At 40.6% G+C, this 20,387-nt stretch overlaps 1 protein-coding gene across 1 annotated transcript in view; it reads left to right on the top strand.

Moving 5' to 3' along the window:
* The window catches only part of EFEMP1 (EGF containing fibulin extracellular matrix protein 1), a 48,794-nt gene extending 44,854 nt beyond the window's left edge, over nucleotides 1-3,940 (top strand). Inside the window, exons 9-11 of the mRNA XM_026845991.1 lie at nucleotides 665-788; nucleotides 913-1,108; nucleotides 3,077-3,940. Coding sequence (XP_026701792.1) covers nucleotides 665-788; nucleotides 913-1,108; nucleotides 3,077-3,235 — 479 coding nt within the window. The 3' untranslated portion in view covers nucleotides 3,236-3,940. The remainder of the gene's footprint in view (nucleotides 1-664; nucleotides 789-912; nucleotides 1,109-3,076) is intronic.
* Nucleotides 3,941-20,387: the final 16,447 nt, after the last annotated feature.

Genomic DNA, 20,387 nt, shown 5'->3' with positions numbered 1-20,387 from the left:
CTTCTGAGAGATTACAGTTGAGTATACCCTTTCTGTCGGTGTTAATTTTAGGAGACCATATAGGTAGACAGTCAGGGGGTTCTGGCTCTGACAGAATACTAGAGCATTAATACAGTGCAAGTCTGACAGTCCTCACCTCCATTCAAGGTGATTTTCCCATGCAAAAAAGGAAGCTCTGCTTTGAACAATAAACAAGTGTTCATTATTGCTTTCAAAGCTATTTTAGTTACAATTTGGCCATTAACATTTTAGGCCATGAAACCAAGGCAATTAAAAATGAGAACCTGCAAAATGTAGGAAATAACAATTCTTCCTCAAAACCTTTTTTCCTCCATCTACAAGATATCTTCTGCTCTAAAATAATTATTTGCCAATTAGAAACTTTACAATATTTCTACAGTTGTATTATGTACAATTAATGTGTATCTTTAGTCAACTAAAAAATCTTCAGACTTCATTAACACTCAATAAACAAATGTGTTCCATTTCTGCATAGAGAAATCCTTTATAGCTAACACCCAGAAAAAAGTAGGTAAAGAACAGAGAAACCTGTTGGGTTTCAGCAGACAAGCAGGTGACTCTTTTTGGTTGAAGACACTGTGTTTGGTTTTGTAGCAAACTCATTTCTATCTGCTTTGACACAGTCCCTTTTCCTTCCTCCTAGATATAAATGAGTGTGAGACTACTAATGAATGCAGAGAGGATGAAATTTGCTGGAACTACCATGGAGGATTTCGTTGTTACCCAAGAAATCCTTGTCAAGAGCCCTATGTCCTTACATCAGAGAAGTAAGACAAAAATTTGTCTTTTTTTGTTTAGGATCATCCTCAACAGGCAACATGATCAAATACAAGAGAAAGCAAGTACCATTTGTTTGTAACTGTCACACTTTCATCCATTTTTGTTTTTCAGCCGCTGTGTCTGCCCCGTATCAAACGCCATTTGCCGCGAGCTGCCTTACTCTGTTGTGTACAAATACATGAGCATCCGTTCAGACAGAACAGTGCCCTCTGATATCTTCCAGATTCAGGCAACCACTATTTACCCTAATACTATTAACACATTCCGGATCAAGTCTGGAAATGAAAATGGAGAATTTTACCTGAGAGTGAGTATTAGTGGGAGTTGGACCCTGAGTGGGTTTGGTGCTACCGAGGTGTTATAGCGCCCTGCCATTTGTGCAAACCCATCACATGTCCCTCAGAGTATCACAGCATTCCAAAGTTGATCAACTTTTTGATAATTCCTTATCAAATGTGCTTGATTTCCAAATTTTAAGAAGCCTTTTACCTTTCTATCTGCAAACTCTAAACTGAGAATCAAAAAGTTTCTTTCAAATGAGAGCAACACTAGTAGCAATCATGAACATTTAGCAGTCTGTGACATCCATGTCAGATAAAAACAATACACCTCTATACTTTTCACTCTCTATACCAACTCCTCATACATTTGTATTTAGGAGAGGATTATAGAAAGATTCCTCATACAATTACTTTAATTACATTTCTGGTTTTAGCAAAAAAGTAGAGAAATCAATAATAGCTTGGAATGGGGCACTGATCTCTCAAGTGATAAGTTCAGGCCAACTTACAAAGGTTTTGCGTTGAGACAAACCTTTATTTTCCCATAGCACAGCAACTATTTCAGAAAACCACGAAAGTTCAAATGACTTATGATAGCAGTATTTCCTGTTGGTGTAATACATTCAAGTAGATACACATGAATGAAAGTGTCTATAACATCTGCTTTTTAAGGTTTTTGGAAGAAATCTGGTTTTCTTGGACACTTGTAATATTTACAAATTCCTGGGAAATCCTTTTTGCTTCGTATGTGACTTTGCAGTCAGTAAAACAGAATCAGCACAAAAAGCTTCAATCAAATATATTAATTGCAAGGTTTTAATTTTTGTTTCTTTTTCTTCAAATCTGAAGATTAGGGCCTTTTGATAGTATATCCAAAAAGAGTACCTTAGAAACAGTATTGCCTACTTACATACAGAGTGTTTCCCCAAGATGGGAACAAGGAACTACTCATCTGCATCTCACTTGTTCTGGCATAACTGATAATCCAGTGCTTTTACCTGGATTTATGCCACATCAAAACCCCATACATACCCCCAAAATCGAATAGTTATTTGCTTAAAATAAGAACAAGGTCACTGCAGCCCTAGTTTGAGTTAGACCCCAATCTAGCCTTTGGACTGACTTCCTTTAGACTAACAAATCCAGTTTTCTGTTGCCACCCAACAAGAAATTGCAAGCCTTGAAGAAGGAAGCATGTGTTTATTCCTGCCAAGGGACTGTGGTAAACAAAGGCTTACTTAGAAGTTATTCCAATTGTTTTAGTAAAACCCTGAGCTGGGTCTCAGATACAACAGATAGATTGGATTCATCTGTATACCCTACTCATTTGACACAGTGAGAAAATAATTGTTGTAGGTGAAGGGAGAGATGAGTTCACCCTTTTGTTAGAATCTGTAAATTACCAAGCTGTTAAAAAACCTCACAGCTTGCCACAGCCAAGGCCTGTCCCTGCTCCCCAGCAGCATGACCCCAGACTGGGAGCAGTACAAGATGGGGATGCAACAGGCACACCAGTTGCAACAATTCCCCATGTTCACAAGGGGAGCACAACTTCTGGAGTACAAGCCATGAGACAGTCTTAGAGTTTCCCTCCACTGAACAAGCTGCATCACTGTTAAAGACATTAGGTCTCTCTTGTTTTACTTATTCTCTATATATTTTAAAAGCTGATAGATGGGGATAAAAACAAAGACCATCCTGGGATAGATTACCACTTTTCAGGTCCTTTAGGAGAGTCATTATAACCAGGAACAGATTTTGTGGCGCAGGTTATTCCTCTGAGCCCTAGTCAGGTAAAGCTTTCCCTGCAGCAAAGCCAGGTGTGAGATTAGTCATGGCCATTTAAAAACGTTAAAAGAATACTTGCATTGTGTATCTCTGTGCTGAGACAGAGCATTTTTACAGTGTAGTAACACACAAGCACTCTCTTTACGCAACTAGGGAATTGTTTTAGATTTAACTGAATTAAACCTCTTTTTTTGTTATTCTTTCAGCAAACAAGTGCTGTAAGTGCAATGCTTGTACTGGTGAAATCACTATCAGGACCAAGAGAACACATTGTGGATCTGGAGATGCTAACAGTCAACAGCTTGAATTATCGTACAAGCTCGGTGTTAAGATTAACAATAATAGTGGGACCTTATGCATTTTAGTGGTTTTCAATAGCCCTTCACTGGCACTTAAAGCAGCCAAAGAATATTATCTTCAAGAAAGCACTTACTATTTTATTTATAGATTTTGCTCTCCTTTTTAAAAAATTGTTTAGTAAGTTGATATCTTTAATCCACACATTACACCTGTAATTCAAAATTAGTAGATGTGTTCCATAGTATAACATGGGCATTGTCACTTTCTGTATAAAGATTTAAATCATTTTTATTACCTTTCTTGGACTAGATACATACTACACTTTTCTATAAGAACTGTATGTTCATACGATCCTGTAAAATTTCACACACCCTTCCTAGCCAAATAGATCATGCAATTAAAAGGTGATCTTCTGTGTTGTTTTCATTTTAAATTCTAATGCAGCTACACTGACAATCTCAAAGAGAATAAAATGATATAGTATGAACGATACAAAGTAATGGTTATCTGATAAGCTAAAATATATTTCTTCTTTTTAACTACTTTGTAACAAAAGATAACAGTCAATAAAAATCTATTTCTGTAGACATTTATGAGCTATCAGTTGATTATTCTAATCTGGGTTGAAGGTAAAGTTACATTGTGATAAATGTTTTGCCTTGGGTTTGTCTATGCAGATTGTGTTAACCGTACCACGAAATAACATTCCACTCTCTCCAAGAAAAATAGACCATAGGAAGAAAATTACTCAAACAAAAAAAAATTCAAATTAAAAAAAATCACCACACAGGGCACACATGTCCATGCCTTCTCCTCAGAACACTGTTAGTAGTTATGGGTTAGAGGAATACAGCATTTTCAGACAGAAGTTAACAAGCTTTTTTTTTTCCAGAAATATTATGTTGTATACTAAGAATTGAGTGCTTTTGCTTATTAAGTTATATCATTTTCAGGCACTCAGTCCTGTTCCTGTTCTTACAACTCAGATGTATCATGTACAGTGTCCATAAAATTTATTTTTAATTCAAGAATAATAACATCTTTTGTAATATGTAAAATCTTATTCCTTGTTTAGTAGTTAATCATTTGATGTACAAAATTTTTAATAAAGATCTCTTACCATACTGTATTTAGTCTTTTTTCAGGTAGTTTATTAGCTGCATTACAGGGCTGAATTGTTAGCTACTGTGGGACTCAAAGCCCCATCAAGTTCTGCAGAGTCAGAATGACCCAGATCTCAATCCACAAGACTGAAAACACAATCCCTTTGTAGAAGGACCAATGTGTTACCTACTGAGTTTTAGTTTTACTGACATGAAAAACAAGGAAAGATACACTAACTCACAGTGCCAGTTAGGACCCTCTTTCCTACTTCGATTTCATTTTCTGTAGAAAATACTTGTAAATAGTGACTACACTATACACAAAAATCTTTTTGTGGTGCGGACCCACAGATTCATATTTATTATGTCAATGACCCTCAGTTATTGCTTTCAGGGGATGTGCCCAAAGAAGCAAGGAGCATAGCCAGAGAACTTGGCATCCAGAGGTCCTGCACGGCAAGACAGCAAAAATGCACTCCAGAATAGATCTCAGAACAGGCCACAACCGCTCTGGGTTAGGGTGACACATCACCCACGCTCAGACAAATTGCAGAGCAGGACCCCATTATCCAATGATCATTCCTTCAGGCAGTCATTTGTGGCTTTAAACAAATATTTCATCTGCCAAAAGGGTCAGAGCACATGGTTATAACATAGGCCAAAAAATAGTGCTGGCGCTGGGTTGCATTTTCTTTGCCTGGGGCCCAAGAGCTGTGGGGTGAGACCCCAGGTAGCCCTCATCACTCTCTGCAAAGAGGAGCTCACCAATACAAACCCAGTCACTTTGTAAACGGATTTAACTGGTGTTTTCTGTGGTGAAAATTGCTATCATTCAGGTTGTAGGAAGCTCCTTCCTCTCCCCAGAGGAATTCCTCCCCATTCATAATCACTACAAATCCAGTTGGTTTGAAAGGCAGCTCCTCATCCCACACATGTACTGAGCAAAATGCCTCTGATCTCCTTCTGCAATTCTTGCGGCAAGCAGCACATGCTCACCTCTGTACTTAGTTTGTCAACATTTTCTGTGTAGTCCATCCTCAGAAATGAGCTGTGCTGGCTCTCAAGCACCCCCTCTCTACCCCCAGCCTCAGCACTCTTCTTTTACACTGATGTTTAACTTCCAACATGGTGTAACTCAGCATTACCCATTCTGAGAAACAATTGGGTTTCTGTTTCTAGGTTTAAAACAGGCCGTTTTCTCTTGATAGGTGCCCAGAGGAGGCTGTAATGGCTTTGCCTCCTTCAGTCCTGGGACTTGCAGGGCACCAGACTGATCCCTGCCATGAATTAAGCAGCCACAAATCATCCCCAGCACCCCCAGGTTGCCAGGCTCTGCCACAAGGATTTAATCCACCTTCATGCTCTGCCACTATTTACACTAGTTTCATCACCGGCACTTTTAAACCTTCCCTTAAAATCTCTGCTTATCTCACAACGACTCAAAATTGATCATTACAGAGAGAGAACAACATTTACATCCTTTTCAAATGGCATGAACAGCAGAGGCAATGGTAGCTTGTACACACACCCATGTTGCATTCAGCCTGCTCATTCCTGCACATCTCATGATGCTCTTAGACTTGGCTTAACCCATCTTATTTTCACAAACTGTTCTGCCAACCACCCCGCTCCCAGTCTGTTTGCAATATTCAGGTCTATGTAAGATCACTTAGGACCCAAACTAACCAAGTCAGAGATTATCACCCAGCTCAGAAGCAGAGATTCAGCTGCTCGCCCTTACATTGCAGCAAGTTGGTGGAGACCTCAAGGCAGTCCTTGGGTGTGGGAACCACTCTCCATGCCTGACATTAATCATGGCACTTCCATAGAAGTGGGGAACTGAAATAACAGCAGCCCCTCCAAACCAAAACACAAGCAGGCAAGCAAAGCAAGCCAGGGACTAGAGCAGGGCTGTGCAGAAATTGGAAGGGGTGGTTGGTATTGTTTTGGATAGGGGTGCAGTACATGATCAAGCATAAGCGTGTCCAAAAAGCCCATTAGCAAAATGAGAGGATGGTTCAGAGCCTCAACAAGGAGAACTGTTCTACTGTGTGCTGTGCCAGAAAACCTGCATGTTGTTAGGGCGGAAACTCACAGGTTCATCTGATTCTGCAGGAAAGCAAGACTTTGTTTCTTGCAAAGGATACAGAACTGCAGCAAACATAGGACAAGAGCACAAACAGCTACTTGTGTTAAAAGGGAGGCTGAAATCCCAAGGAAGTATATGAGAGCAAAGTGTTTGCTCAGCCGTCGCTATATCCTACCGGCACGACCATTATCAGCAACACGCTCCAAGAGAGATTGTCATATAAATCTCTGTCACTGCTGGAAAAGAATCTAAATCAGGATCACATGTGAACTTTAATATCTTCTCAAATAGAAAACAGGGAGAGAAAAAGTAAAAAGAAATAGGACTTTGAACAAACAGAACTTTAGGAAATAGAAATCCAAGTTCAGTCACTTCCCTGAGACCACCTGAACACAGTGCAGTGGGATTATTTTGTTTGGAAGGCTCACAAATGCAAGTTTATTGTTGAATCCCGTTTCCATGACTGCAAAGAGTTGCTTATGTTTTGAATGATCATCCATGTTTCTAACTTTATAACTCTCCTATTAAAATATAGAACAGCTGCTGCCCCAGTCAGCTGTTCGGCATATGGAGCCCACCAGGGACAAAGCCCACTGTTAACACAGAGAATTATTTTTAACGCCCTCACATTTCTAAACCTCACCATCATCTCAGCAAAATGGCACGTTTCCACACTTCCCAGCTGGGGGAACACCTGCGTAATGCAAAACTGAACTGTGCTGCATCTGGTACAAAAATCAATTTTATTTCATCTGGCCAGCAGAAAACGTTATCAGCCCCAGTGAACAAGAACAGGGCAAAAAGTTAACTGTGTTTTATATCTGGGGAAAAGCAGATGTCTAGTTAAGATGTTTATACGGCAAACATTTCTGTATATATTAGGAGGAAAGAGAGCTGTTTAATAAAATGGAGTTGGCTTATAGTTGCCAAAGCAAATTTGAAGGACGGTACAACAGCTCTTGTCATTTTTGCATGAGAAAAAATACAGTCTGATTTTATACTGATATGAATTATGTACATTGAGCAAGTAATTTTTTTTAACATGATCTCAGAGTTAACTCTTGTTAAAGCCTGCTGTTTATTGTATAGATTTGCTCATAAAAAGATCTACAAACATTGTGCCCCAACAATATGACAAAGTAGCACTAAAGGCTTTCCCTGATTTATTCTCTGGTATCTCAGAAGACACTTTGATACTGGATTAGGGGCTGTGTGGCCAAGACACACCACAACGCTGCCTGTGGGTCAAAACACTGGATTTAAGTGACCTCTGGGTTCAGTTTGTAAACACAGTCACACTGTCAGTCACATGCTATTTCTGCTCTCACCTGAGAGAAGTTATTTTACTTTCTGATCCAGAATCCCAACAGGCCCAGCAGGGACATCAGCATTCCGCATCTCTGCTCCCTCCCAGAAATATATCTGGGTAATTAATTTTTTTTTTATTTTAATAAAATATTTTTCTAACCTCTACATAAACACACAGTACATCTAGATTCAAACAGGGGAAACATTCCTACTAACATGCTTCAAATCAGACTTTTCAAAGTGAAAGGTGCAGCCAACACTTCAGCAGCTCCTGTCCTGCGAACACACACTCTGGTGCACTTCATTGTATAGCTTTAATGAAATATTTTTTTCTTCCTGCCCCTCCCCCCCCAAAAAAAAAAAAATAGCCTCTAAAGTCTCTGCAGTTGTGGTCTACAAAACTTCCCTATGCAGGGGCATGCACCATCCCCATCCATACACCCTAACAAGCATACAGACAGGCTTTCAGATTTAGCAGCCTGCCAGCTGGGTTGAGAAAAGTAACATCTTTATGCTGTTTAACTCTGAAACCACGATCATGAAAGTTACAGCCACCTCAAGGTCTAAACCCTGCTGATGCCACTCCAGAATCATTTGAAACTGTGACCACCTCCTCTTGAGGGTCACATTTTCTTCTTGCACTCTGAGTGTTTCTGGAGTATCTATGTGCAATATATAGGAATGTTTCCTATACAGAATATATACAACAAACACCCAAGTGGGAAGTCAAAAGAGCTAAATTCTTGCAGGCGGCATGGAAACTAGGAAAACAAACAGATTGTGGAAGCTCAGAGTAAGGGCTGCAGAGGGGAAGCCAACATACCAAAACAGCAGGGTAAAAGGCATTATTAAAATCAATAAGTCATCCTCTGAGAAGCTGAGGTTGTATACAAATGAGGAAAATAGAAATGTTCCTGAGATCTGGAAGGTCACACATAAAAACAAACAAGGCAGGCCAAAGGAGCAACTTGCAAATGGCTGGACTAGCGAATCAAGCTTCTTCCAAGCACAGCAGAAGCCATCTCCCAGGAGGCTGATGAGGCCAAGAGGTGACCCACCCATTAGGGGAATAAGTAAAAAAGACAATGCCATGGCAGAAAAATGAAGTGAAACTTTTTATCACGTTCCTGGAGGAGAAACCTGCCAATACCACCATGCCAGAGCTGTTCTCACAGTCAACTGTAAGAAACAAAGGAACTGCCTCTAAGTAGTGGCTAAAAGAGGGGGAACAGCAAATTTTGCTAATGCTATCCTGTTGTTCAGGTAAAGATGAGCATTCGCTGGAAAATGGGGCCTTTACAGTGCTCCAAATATTGAACAAAAAATGCCAAATAAACCCCAAGGGGATAAATGTAAAAATTGATGCACATAGAGGAAAGTTATCCCAGCTTTATTTAACTGACCACCAACTCTCAGGAGAATAGTGTCAAGGTTATGACAGACCACTCAAAGAAAACCCCAGCTCCAGAAAGCAAATCCAGCATCATTAATAACTGGGGACAGAGCAGGAAACAAAGCTGAACATTTCCACACTTGTTTAAGTCCACTACATCTTGAACAAAGCATGCAGTTTGGGTCTCATCCCTCAGACCCCTTCTTAGGGCAGGATGTTGGGAATTTTAAACTTCAGATCTATCTGAAAAATAACTGCACAAATTCACAGAAAAGCCTCCCAAGACCCATTAAATATGTGGCTAACCTGGACAAGAGCTATTCCCCTGGCACCTTCAGGCACAGGGAAAACATTTGCAGTTTGCTGTTAGCAGCTTCCAAGCTGTTACCCACCTTTGCCAGCAACTCTACCATCAGCACAGTGTTATGATGCCAAATGCCTAAAACCTGAAAACCACACCAAAAAGAAAAAAAGGAGGTAGTCTGTACAAAGCATTTTGATGCTACCTTCATCGTTTGCATTAGTAACTTTTTTGTGTGGTTGCCATAGTCAGTCCATGGTGAACTTCTGGCCCTGGGTTTGGTGACCAGCTGTCACACGCATCTCAGCAGTGGCCACAAGAGCATTAAAGCAAACTACATGAGCAGCAAACACTTGCAAAAAAAACCCCAAACCTTTAAGGGACAAAAATTTAAGTTCTGCCCAGTTTAAAGGCACTGCGTGGGGAAAGGTGGCAGGATCATTGCAAATAACTGTTTCTAGGAGAGTTGTTTCTGGACACAGTTACTAGACACGAATTGACCCTTGAAGTGATTCAAAGTCTGAGACTGAAGTTTGTGTTTGCTGCTTTCACAACCTGTCATGAACCATGCGCAAGATAATTCTGCAACTCAGGGTTGGTCTAAACGCTGCCCCCCCAATATTTAGTAGGGCTGTTTTGTTTCATGAAAGCTTTAAAAACTGGCAAAGGTAGGTAGGCAGTGGAAAACATGAAGCAACATGCCGAGCGCTCACTACAAGGACGGTGATTTTTGTACTAAAAACCAAATCATAAGGATCAAAATAGTAACATGAAACTTTAATGGGGTCAGAAGATTTCTGCCTTCGCTTTGGTATGCTGAAGAGGGAAGACCTAAATTATACAGTGAACTTCTCCAATAAAGCACTAAAATTTCAGGGACAATCAAGCAATGGTTTCTTCTAATACATCACAAAAGGCCACAGTTTCTCCTGTTTTCTGCAAAAACAGAGCAGATCAAGCTGACATATTCTTATGTCTTACTGCAAGCCAGTACATCATTTTCCTCTCTAGTGCTGGGAAACATCAGACTGAAACCATAGTGAAACCTTTGCAAGAGTATCACAGAGAGACCACTCTGTCTCTAGGCAAACTGACCACGGTTCAGCTTCCTACTTTTATCAGGAAGCTTCTCCCTCGCCAATCACCCTTCCTTCCCCTCACTATACAGTACACACATTGTTGGCTGTTACAACTTCCACCGTACCATCTTGAAAGCTTCCCAGTTCCATCACAAGTAAACACTTTTCAGGAATATGTTTCCTTGCTCAGCTTAAAAATTTTCCCTCATTTTTGGAATTGGCAGAAATAAAGACATTCTTGTGCCACAACGATGCTCTTGTCAAGCTGCAGCTTGCACTTCACACAAAGGCTGTTTGCATGCAAGCATAAAGAAAAGTTAGAGGCACCACATTCACATCACTGCAATCAAAGATGAAAATAAAATTCTCCTGAAAGACTATGTGCACACACATATTACAGATGTATGATACATACATACACCGCTGGTATGTAAAGAAACAAGGATCCAGCCAGTACAAACATACCACTCAAATCCACCTGCCTGCAAGGTACCAAGATAATTAAAACACATCTCTAAGATGGCAGCTTGTTGGCACAGCCTTCTCCTATCATCAAGTGAGCAGTTAAGTCACTATTCCTCTTCACATAATTTGATGATTGTACCTATGCCAAAATTCCTAAGCCATGCTCTTTTCAAATGTTCAGTCCAGTAGCTTGGTGTATCTTTCTCTTCCCCATACTGTGGGACATGGCATAACCTCTAACGAGCTTGGGAAAAAAACAAAACACATTTGTAAAGTTTCCAGATTCTGACTTTAAGCATTTATTGCTGAGTTTCCAAGATACACAGTCCGAGCACCAAGTGCTCAAGGCACCTTTCAGAGGGGGTGAAGCACCCCCAGCCAACTCTCACCCATTTTTCACCTGCCTCTTCAATGGGCTTTGAGCAGCATTCTGACACATCCTCCACTGCAGCTTTTTCTTATCTGAATTCAACCCTCTCACAGTTGTGACATTGCTACAGGGATATTTTCCATCTCTGGACAGTAGATTATTTCTTTGACTTTGGGCTTACCCAAATTTACACACACTCAGGCACTTGCAATCAAGGCTTTCGTTCAATTGCTCGACCACCATCACCCAAGCTCAAAACACTGTTCTTCAGGGGGAAAAAAATACTATCTAGATGTTTAGAAAGCTCAGCCTGGCTCTGAAAATTAAGAGTGATTTCAAGCAGTGTAGGATATTTGGTGACAAGGGAGTGCTTTTGCACCCTACAGCCCAAAACTCCCCCGATCAGCTATGCAGCCTGGGGTATTTCAACAGCTGTCCTCGGCAGACACTTCCTGAGGTTGCCTGGAGTCTCAAAAAGGATGTAAAATATTTGTAGTAATTCCCTGAACAAACCCAAGAGGCTTCGTTGAAGCAGAGTCCTCAGCTCTGTTGACTTGCGTTTTTAAAAGGTAATATAAATTCCACTTACACTGGTTTGTTTTGATGTTGAAAATTGGTCTCCATAGACATGGTTGAAATCATGCCCTGAAGCACCGAGGCTGGAGCCAACAACCACACAGCCCTTCGCCAGTACAGAGCTGAGGCGGTTTTAAAGGTGTAAATGCCATCCTGTCCATGGCAGGGGCACTCAGAAGGTGTAGACCAGGCAGGGACAGGGTGCCCCAACACAGAGGGAAGAGCCCTAGCTGTGGCCACCCATGCACTGGGACAAGTCTGCAGGTTTCCTTCCCTGTGTCACCCCCAACTCGAAGCCTCATCCTGCTGCTCGCGCTTTTCCTTCATCAGGCATTGACAAGGGGGCAGAAAGCCCTAGAGAGCCTATAGGAAGCCTAAAAAAATATTTTTGCTTTTATTTTTGAAATCTCTTTGCCCTGCAGAAGTTCCCTCGAAGGCTGACACGCAGTTAGGACTGTGGTTGGTATTTGCCAAGCAGAAACAGCAATAAAAAGAAAGAAGGGTGAAATGAACAGGGGGAATATATGAAGAAACTACAAGTAGAGGCTTTTATATGGAAATTTATATAGAGGGTAACATTCCTGTCTAAGACAAGTGTTTTAATACTTCCGGATGCAAGCCTCAAGCCAAAATCCAGTGAGGTCTGATGTTACGATACTGTTTAAGTTCAGGGATGCTGAACATTTTGCAAGAGCTACAGGTTTTCTCAGCGCCAAAAACCATCCAGAAGAACAACAAAAAAGCTTTTAATTCTCCCCCAAATAACCTCACCGCAACGTCCCAGCATGAAGCAATCACGAAGCAGAAATGAGTCCTGAGGCACCAAACCACTCCAGTTAATTTGAACACTAGGACGTACAGACCACTGTGAAATCTGCCCACCCCGTCATGACTTGGGGGGGTTAAGACAAAAAGCACAGGATGACCTATATTTGACAGAGCATTATTTTCATTAGGCTGTTTTCCTCCCCACTCCAGCTTTAAGCTTGCTTCTGCTGCCTGCCTCCACCATCCTGGGGATGGTGCCACAGCCCTCCCTACCACCACAGAGCCCGGGCAGAAAGCAGCTGTCAATGATCTCCCCGAAAGGCCATCTCAGTTTCAAATAAAGCACAGGACTGCTCCACCGAGGACAATATCAAGCTGAGATCAAACCAGAAGACACGTTCCCCAGGTCAGCAAGGCAGCAAGAGTAAGCTCACACGAGCGATAAACTGTTCAGAACAACTTGTCCTGGAGACAGTGCTGCTGCTCCTCCACTTCTGCCAAGGCCCATTTCTGCTTGGTTTATGCACTATGCCAGTTCCTCCCATATAAGATTAAGCTGCCTTGAGGCGATTTCAACTTACACATCTGATATTTTGAGCATTTTCTGTGCTCTGCAGTTCAGGAGCTGGCACAGCCCATGTACTGCCGCTTCCCCTTTTCACCTTGTGTCACCCTCACCAAGGCATTTATTCCCATTTCAGCGCTCACACACCTTTTCTGGGACTTTGAAACATCAAAGGGATAATTAAAGGAAATGACATTTGACTGAAGAGCAAAACTGAGTCATCAGTGCCATACAGCTCGACTCTGCAGGGGCATCAACCAGACAACAAAGTGTATAGGACCTGATTGTTTAAATACCTGATTGCTTCAGTCCATCACACTGAAGAATAGTTTCCCCCTTTTCAAACTGTTCTGGGCTTATGAAATCCCATTAGTTTATTATAAGTACCAATAACATACCCTAGAAACAAATCAATGAGCTTTTAAGCCTAAAACCTTAGTTTTAGGACCATCCTGGGCAGCTCCAAGTTAAAAAGGCAGATACCAAATGAAAAAAAAAAAAAATTAATAATCTAAGAAGTCTCCAAATTCCTTATTTGTTTACTTATCTGACTACACATGAATGATTTCAGTCTAGCACAGGCCTGTTTGGGTGCCAGATCTTGTTTGCAAGCCTGCTCTGTCAAAGGCAAACGTACAGCTGAACTTGGATGCTATGCAAGTATCAGCCAGCTATTAGCATTAATTGCTAAACAATTTTTCCAAAAATTAGATTATGTATAAAGCTCAATGCTTGCAGTTGTTGCTGGTTACTGCTGCAAGGAAAACAGTTACTAATACACAACTGGTTGGGCTCAAATCAAATACAATTAAAATGCTGAATTTACCTAGCCAGAACAGTAACTCTGTTTTATGGCAACATGGTTTTCCGCATTAAACCCAATTTATGTACATTCCTGTATGCACCAACAAGATGGACAGATCTTAAGGGACACTTGTATGCACAGTAACCATGATCATTGTGATTCAGTTCAGGAAACACACACAAAAATTGCAGGTGCATCTCCAAAGCCATCAGTTAAACCATTCAGATGAAACACAACTGTGTAACAAAGTAAGTTAGAAAGAAGACTATGGAAAAGCAGAGGAGGAAAGAAACTTCCTGAGGGTTTGGCTTTATTCTTATTAGTGATGGCTGAATTTATTTTGCCTCATTTCCAATGTAGTCAGATATTCACATAAAACTTGAACACCATCTGTTTGCACAATCCAGAGACAACAAAGATCGGAGACCAGAAATCATGAAGATGGCAACAGTTATACACAGATTTGGCCTATACAATCAGTTTGTACCAGACCAGGTCTGGGACCTGGGAGAAAGGCTGTTGCTTACCCGCAACAAGGAAGAAGTTTCCTCTAAACACAAAAAAACTTTTATAACTCAATCAGCACTGGATTGGTGGAAAGAATATATTTACAAGGAAAAAAGTTTTACAAGGAAATTTTGCAACTGTAATCAATTCCTCCATGAGCCTATGCTCAGGGCTCTGGACTAGCAAAGGCAGAAAGCACTGGCTTTACAGCAACTGGTGAGGAATAGTCTGCAAACATTTGCATGTCAGCCTGTACTATAATTATACAGATCATTAGTTCACTCACTAACATCTCCGGTGTCTTCATCATGAAATAAAAAAAAAAGAAAAAAGAACGCTGTTCCTTACACTTGTGAAGCTCTTAAAAAACAAAATACCTGCTGAAGTTTTTTTTAGAAGGTTGGCAAAACCAGGAACATTAAAACTGCATATTCAGGAACTCCACTAAGTAAATAAACTGAATAAAATATCTAAAAGCACAAAAATCTAAGGTAAACTTAATTGTGATAACACAGTTTAAGGATGTTATATGGCAAAGCTCATCACAACTGAAACTTTCCTCCGCAGTATTATTTCAGGCAGGTTTCATTCCACCTAACTCAGACAATAGGAACGAGGCACACATTTTCATTTAGTACAGGAAAATCTCAGGGGATCAGGACGACTAAGGAAGTGTATGCAGAATTAATTTGATTTGGAGGCACAGTTATGGTCAAAGTGTGTACACTAATACTTCATTTTCCTTCTCACAAACATTTGTGCTCCTAATTTTGTAACAAAGATTTGTACATTTCCCCAGACAAGAATAAATCTGTGCAAGTCTTTGCTCTGACATTTTCTCAGCACTGAGACCAAATTCTATTCCAGCCAAAACCAGCACAACTAGGCACACATCTGTCCTGGTTCAGCTAGGATAGGGTTAAGTCTCCCCAGCAGGGAGAAGGGATCTCCAGCCAGGTTATACATACCATACTGATGTCAGGTCCAGCGTGGCAGTGCAGGAAGCTTTCCTTTGTGGCTTTTGTCACAGGAAGCATGTGCAGCAGGCTGGCTGTGTTCACTGCAGTATTTCTCTGTAAATCTTTTGTCTTGTTCACTGTTATTACTGTTTATTGTTGTTATTATTGCTGTTGTTGTTCAGATTGTTTATTAAACTGTTGTATTAAATTTCTCCTTATTTCAACCCCAGGGTTTGTGCCCTACTCAGTCCAAGGGTGAGGGAGGGACAACGGGCAACATGGTCTCTGATCCAGGCAGGGCCTAAACCAGCACAACATCTCATCCTTTTGCCATCAGCAACACAAGGCAGGGGACACATAGGTGGGCTCCCACCAGCTCCCAGCCCCCCCTCAGACATTTTGGGATCACAGTACATGTCCTGCCAAGCTACAAGGGTCAGGCTAGGAGGTACCATCACCAGCTGCCTGGTCACAAAAAGAGAAATCCCCTCCAGAAGACATTAACTAACACCCACCCAGTAAAGGACAGGTGCTGAATAGAGACCCAAAATGTTCACAAATGCACCCTTAGCAGTATTTAACTGCAATCCTCAAAAGCATATTCCCTCCTGCTTGTAAGCAAGGCACAGGAGCCACTGGTATTCGGGGCCAGGCCTGGCCAAGGATCCTGCTGCAGGGGCCAACAATCTCCAAGCCTTCCAGAGTCAGCCAAGAAATTCAGTTTTATTCCAGCTCAGCCGCTCAGGGCAAGAGGCTCACAACCTCATCAAGGCTTTAAATCCTTCCCAGGGTCAAAAAAATCAGCCCTAGCCTCAAAATTTTGTGGCATGGCAAATCAAATGCCTTTTCAGAGCACAAAGCAGAGGGAAGATTTTCTGTGCATCATATTTTCTGCACAGCCTCCTTAGAGGCTGTGTGTTTGCTGTTTCCCATCCACATCTTTCACTGTACTGCTGTTGTATGTAGAGCTGACCATGTGCTACTGCCAGGCAGGCGTGGGGAAAAAAAAAAAAAAGAAAAGAAAAAAGATGAAACTCATGCAATTAAGGTTTTAGAAAATGCTGACTATAGTGCATTTTGCAGCCATGCAATTAAAGCCTGTACAACTACACAACCACAAAGCAGAGGGAACCTGGATTTTCTACATTTCCTTTTGCACACTTGGCCACAAAACTCAAAGCTCCCAGTGTCACTCCTGCAGGGAAGCTCACGAGCATGCAAGGGTGATGTGAGTGGGTAATGCTAACAGCCAGGCTATAAACTATGCAGCCAGGAGATGGGTCTACATGGCATGAGCTTTTGATAAATCAGGATAAAGTTTTTATCAGCATACTTTTATAACTACTCCTCTCAAAAGTTTAAGTATTAGACCAAAGCAAGTTCAGGAAGAAAATACAAGAGATTTCCAGATGACAGTTTGTTTGTCGATCATGGAAGGGGCAGAATTACATCTGTTGGAGGGTTTTGCAACTAGAAACTACCCAACAACTGCTTAGAATTGGAAAAAATAAGGAAAAATCTAAAGGAAAAAAAAAATCACTGTAAGAAGATTGAGTGAACAAGAGTACATAGCTAACATGATACCCTGGCTATTGCTGCCCTGAGTTTGTGTGTTTATACTTGCCTGTATATTCACAATCATTTCAGTATCTTGAAAACAGCAGTAACAATTAAAAAACATTTAATAGGTGCTTTTTTCACAACTGGGGTGTAACATCTGAAGCCAAAGGCATAGTGAGACTGTCAGCCGTCCTGGGAACAGTATGCTCAGAGTTGTTGATAAAGATCAGTCCAGTGACACAGAGTTAAAAATCAGAGCATACCACTGAGAAAATCATCATTTTCATTTAGATGCTCTACATCCACTACACAAAAAGTTACAGATAACTTATACAGGTTAAATTTGGGGGTCTGAGATGCTCTTAGGACAAGGTAATGCCTGCAAAAAAGAAGTTAAATAAATCCAAGTCTGAAGTTGAATCACTAAACTGTTACAGGTTACAGAGAAAATGCCTGCCACCATGAGCTCAAGTATTCCCCCTTCCTCTACTACTTTGACTTCTGCAGCTGCTATTATCCTATTGAAAATTTTACATGTTCTTCTACACATTTCACCCCCCAAAACACAGTTGACTATATTTAGTTTTAAATGGCAGATACCTTTTTGTCTATTAACATACATCACTATTCTCTTACTACTTTTACTAACAATGCTGGCATTTTTCAAGCTAGTTGCAACTTGTGTAAGTAACCATATGAATTAAATATCACATACTTAATTCCTTCACTAACCTTTCTTTCAACAACACAGCAATGTGCAAGTATAACTATAGTAAGTGTTGATGGGATTTATAACTGGGTTCTGACTATAAATCATTTTTATCGGCCTTCAAAACTTTTTGTTGCCTTTTTCATCCTTCATTCTATAGGAATATGTGCTATCTCCTCTGATCAGGAGGACCTGTATCAAGGTATAGCTCCTTATTATACATGCCCCAAATTATAGCACACATTTAAAATTTTTTTTTTCCCCTAAGCAAGAAAACAAAAATTAATGTAAACATTTAGGGACTCCAAGGAGTCATTTTGAAGAAATAAGTTTATTTTCAGTCTCTCATATTTGTGTTCACAGTAAAATTTGAAAGCTCTGTGCAAAGGTCTTGACCCAGACCTGCTAAAATCAATGACATTTGTCACAGCAAGAGGATGAAGCCAACGCACTGGAAACAGATCAAGGACATGGCACAAATTAACAAACTGCTCCATCATTAGCTCTTAATTTAAGCTTACACCTCCTTTATAAAGCGAGTGGGCAAGAACAGCAAACAAAACCTCTATCAATCACCACATCCACCTCATTCCCAACTCCTATTTATAGTTTTTATATACTATATATTATAAAGTTTTACTTTGAAATTCAAGAATGCACACCATCATGCCAAAGGGGAAAGAGGTAGAACAGATACAGTCTATAGGACCATAAGCTCTAAAGCTGCTGCTTTATTTCAAGGGTGCCATCCACCACATTCACAGAGCTGCTGCAAGTTCAGACTGTCAACATCCAACTTTTGACAAAGTTGAAAAGTCTTTTTGCTTGAGTTTCAGACAGCAAAATTTCAATGGCTAGTTGCTGACAAGTTGTAGGCAAATTATCATCTCCTCTCTCTTTCCTGATTTTTACATTACATACTCCTGTTCTTCTCAGACTACCAGGGCCTTTCTGCATGGCACCACCAGCAACTCTGAGGCTTCCAGAGCTTTGCTCTTTGTTAGAGACCCTCTATTAATCACTGTCTTGTCTTTTTCTTCTCTTACTTGAAAATGCTTTTTAAAATTCCAAAAAGTCACATCCACAGCTAAATAATCATGACTAGTTTTTCAGCAAAGGATTTGAAGCGTTCCAAATTTACCTTCTTGGTTGGTTTTGTGCCATTGCCTGACACAACCCAGATCAATCACACTTTGCCTTCAAATCACTCATCTTTACCCCATGCTCCATTGCCAGTTTGAGCTATGTCATCAAATCCTTAGTGCTGCCTTTCCCCAGTCGTCATCTGGTTTAATTACCACCTCTTACACATCCCCTTTGATGTGCTAATCCCCAAGACAAAGCCTCTCACCATTGCCTCGACCCAAAACAGTCAACAGCCCCACAAGGTGCTGTAGGACAGGGGCAGACCGCAAAACCAAAGCCATACTCCCAAGCTGAGCAGTGACCAAAGTGATTTTAATCAGGCAAATACATCCTCACATGGCAGCAGAGGTAACGTAATAAAGGAAACATATCAGGCCTTAAAGTTGTGATTCTGTTTAAATTTGTCAAATATTTAACATAATAGTGAGTGCAGTCCTACTCGCTTATGGGGTTACCACACAGGAAAATCCCAGAAAATAACTAGGTTTGGGTTTTAAAATGCATTTTAAAAATCGTTTATTTTACATGCATTTTCTTTGCATTATTACATGCTCAATCAGACAGCTACTTGCCCATCAAACAAGAATCTTTGTTTTTGAAGCCACCTTCCTAAAAGTATGTCCACCCTCATTCTGCCACCGCCGTTTGCTCAGTTTTCAGCCCAGGGCAAGTAATTCAGAGTCTCAGGTAATTTCAGACCTATTTATATTTCTTAGTATTTATCATCATTTCTACCATAATAATTTAAAATTACACCTTTGGCTCTTCACATCTGACAAAGGTCTTCATGGCCTCATAAACTGGTACAGAGAAAAGCCCTGAGCACTGTTCAGCTCTAAGAGGGGATTACTGGGGAGAGATTGCCCAAGTACAAATAATTTTAACTTGGGCACCCAAAAACTGAATTGACAGTAAATGAGCACACACATCTGGAAGCTTTGTGCATTACATATAATGTTCACTTACATTTCTTTTTAAACTGACAGAAGATACAGGTCAGAGAACTAATTTGTAGTGTCAGAAGTGATGCTAATTCAGCTTTGAAAACAGGTATCTAAAAATTATCCCATACAGGCAGAGTGCTTTTGCATTTATTTTTGTTAAATTCTGGCTGTTTTATTAAGAATACATCAGAGTTCATGTAAATACGTGAAAAGGCTTAAAATCACACCTCTAGGTTGTCCTTTTTAAACCATGGACTTAGTGGCTCTTCAGCCACTCTTCACTCTCACTGCACATACAAAAGGGAAAGCACCGTGTCATGTATATTTCGTAAAATTTAACGTTTCTGAAGATTCTTCTCCTTCGCTTCAATTTTCTGCGCCACTCATTCATCCCTGCAAGTTAAAAATTGCCCGTATTTCACTTGATCACACTGAAGAGCCAAGCTGAGTATCTCCAGGATTAGAGAGCTATAAAGTAATATTTACTGAATAACCAAACTGTTGCTTTCTATTATTCCACATATATTGTTTATCTTCTGAAATTTCCAAGCAAGCTGTGGAGGAGTTGTG

The sequence above is a fragment of the Athene cunicularia genome (genome assembly GCF_003259725.1).
Source record: "Athene cunicularia isolate RWA chromosome 3 unlocalized genomic scaffold, athCun1 chr3_part1, whole genome shotgun sequence".
Classification (NCBI taxonomy): domain Eukaryota; kingdom Metazoa; phylum Chordata; class Aves; order Strigiformes; family Strigidae; genus Athene; species Athene cunicularia.
This window is presented reverse-complemented; position numbering and strand designations above follow the sequence as displayed.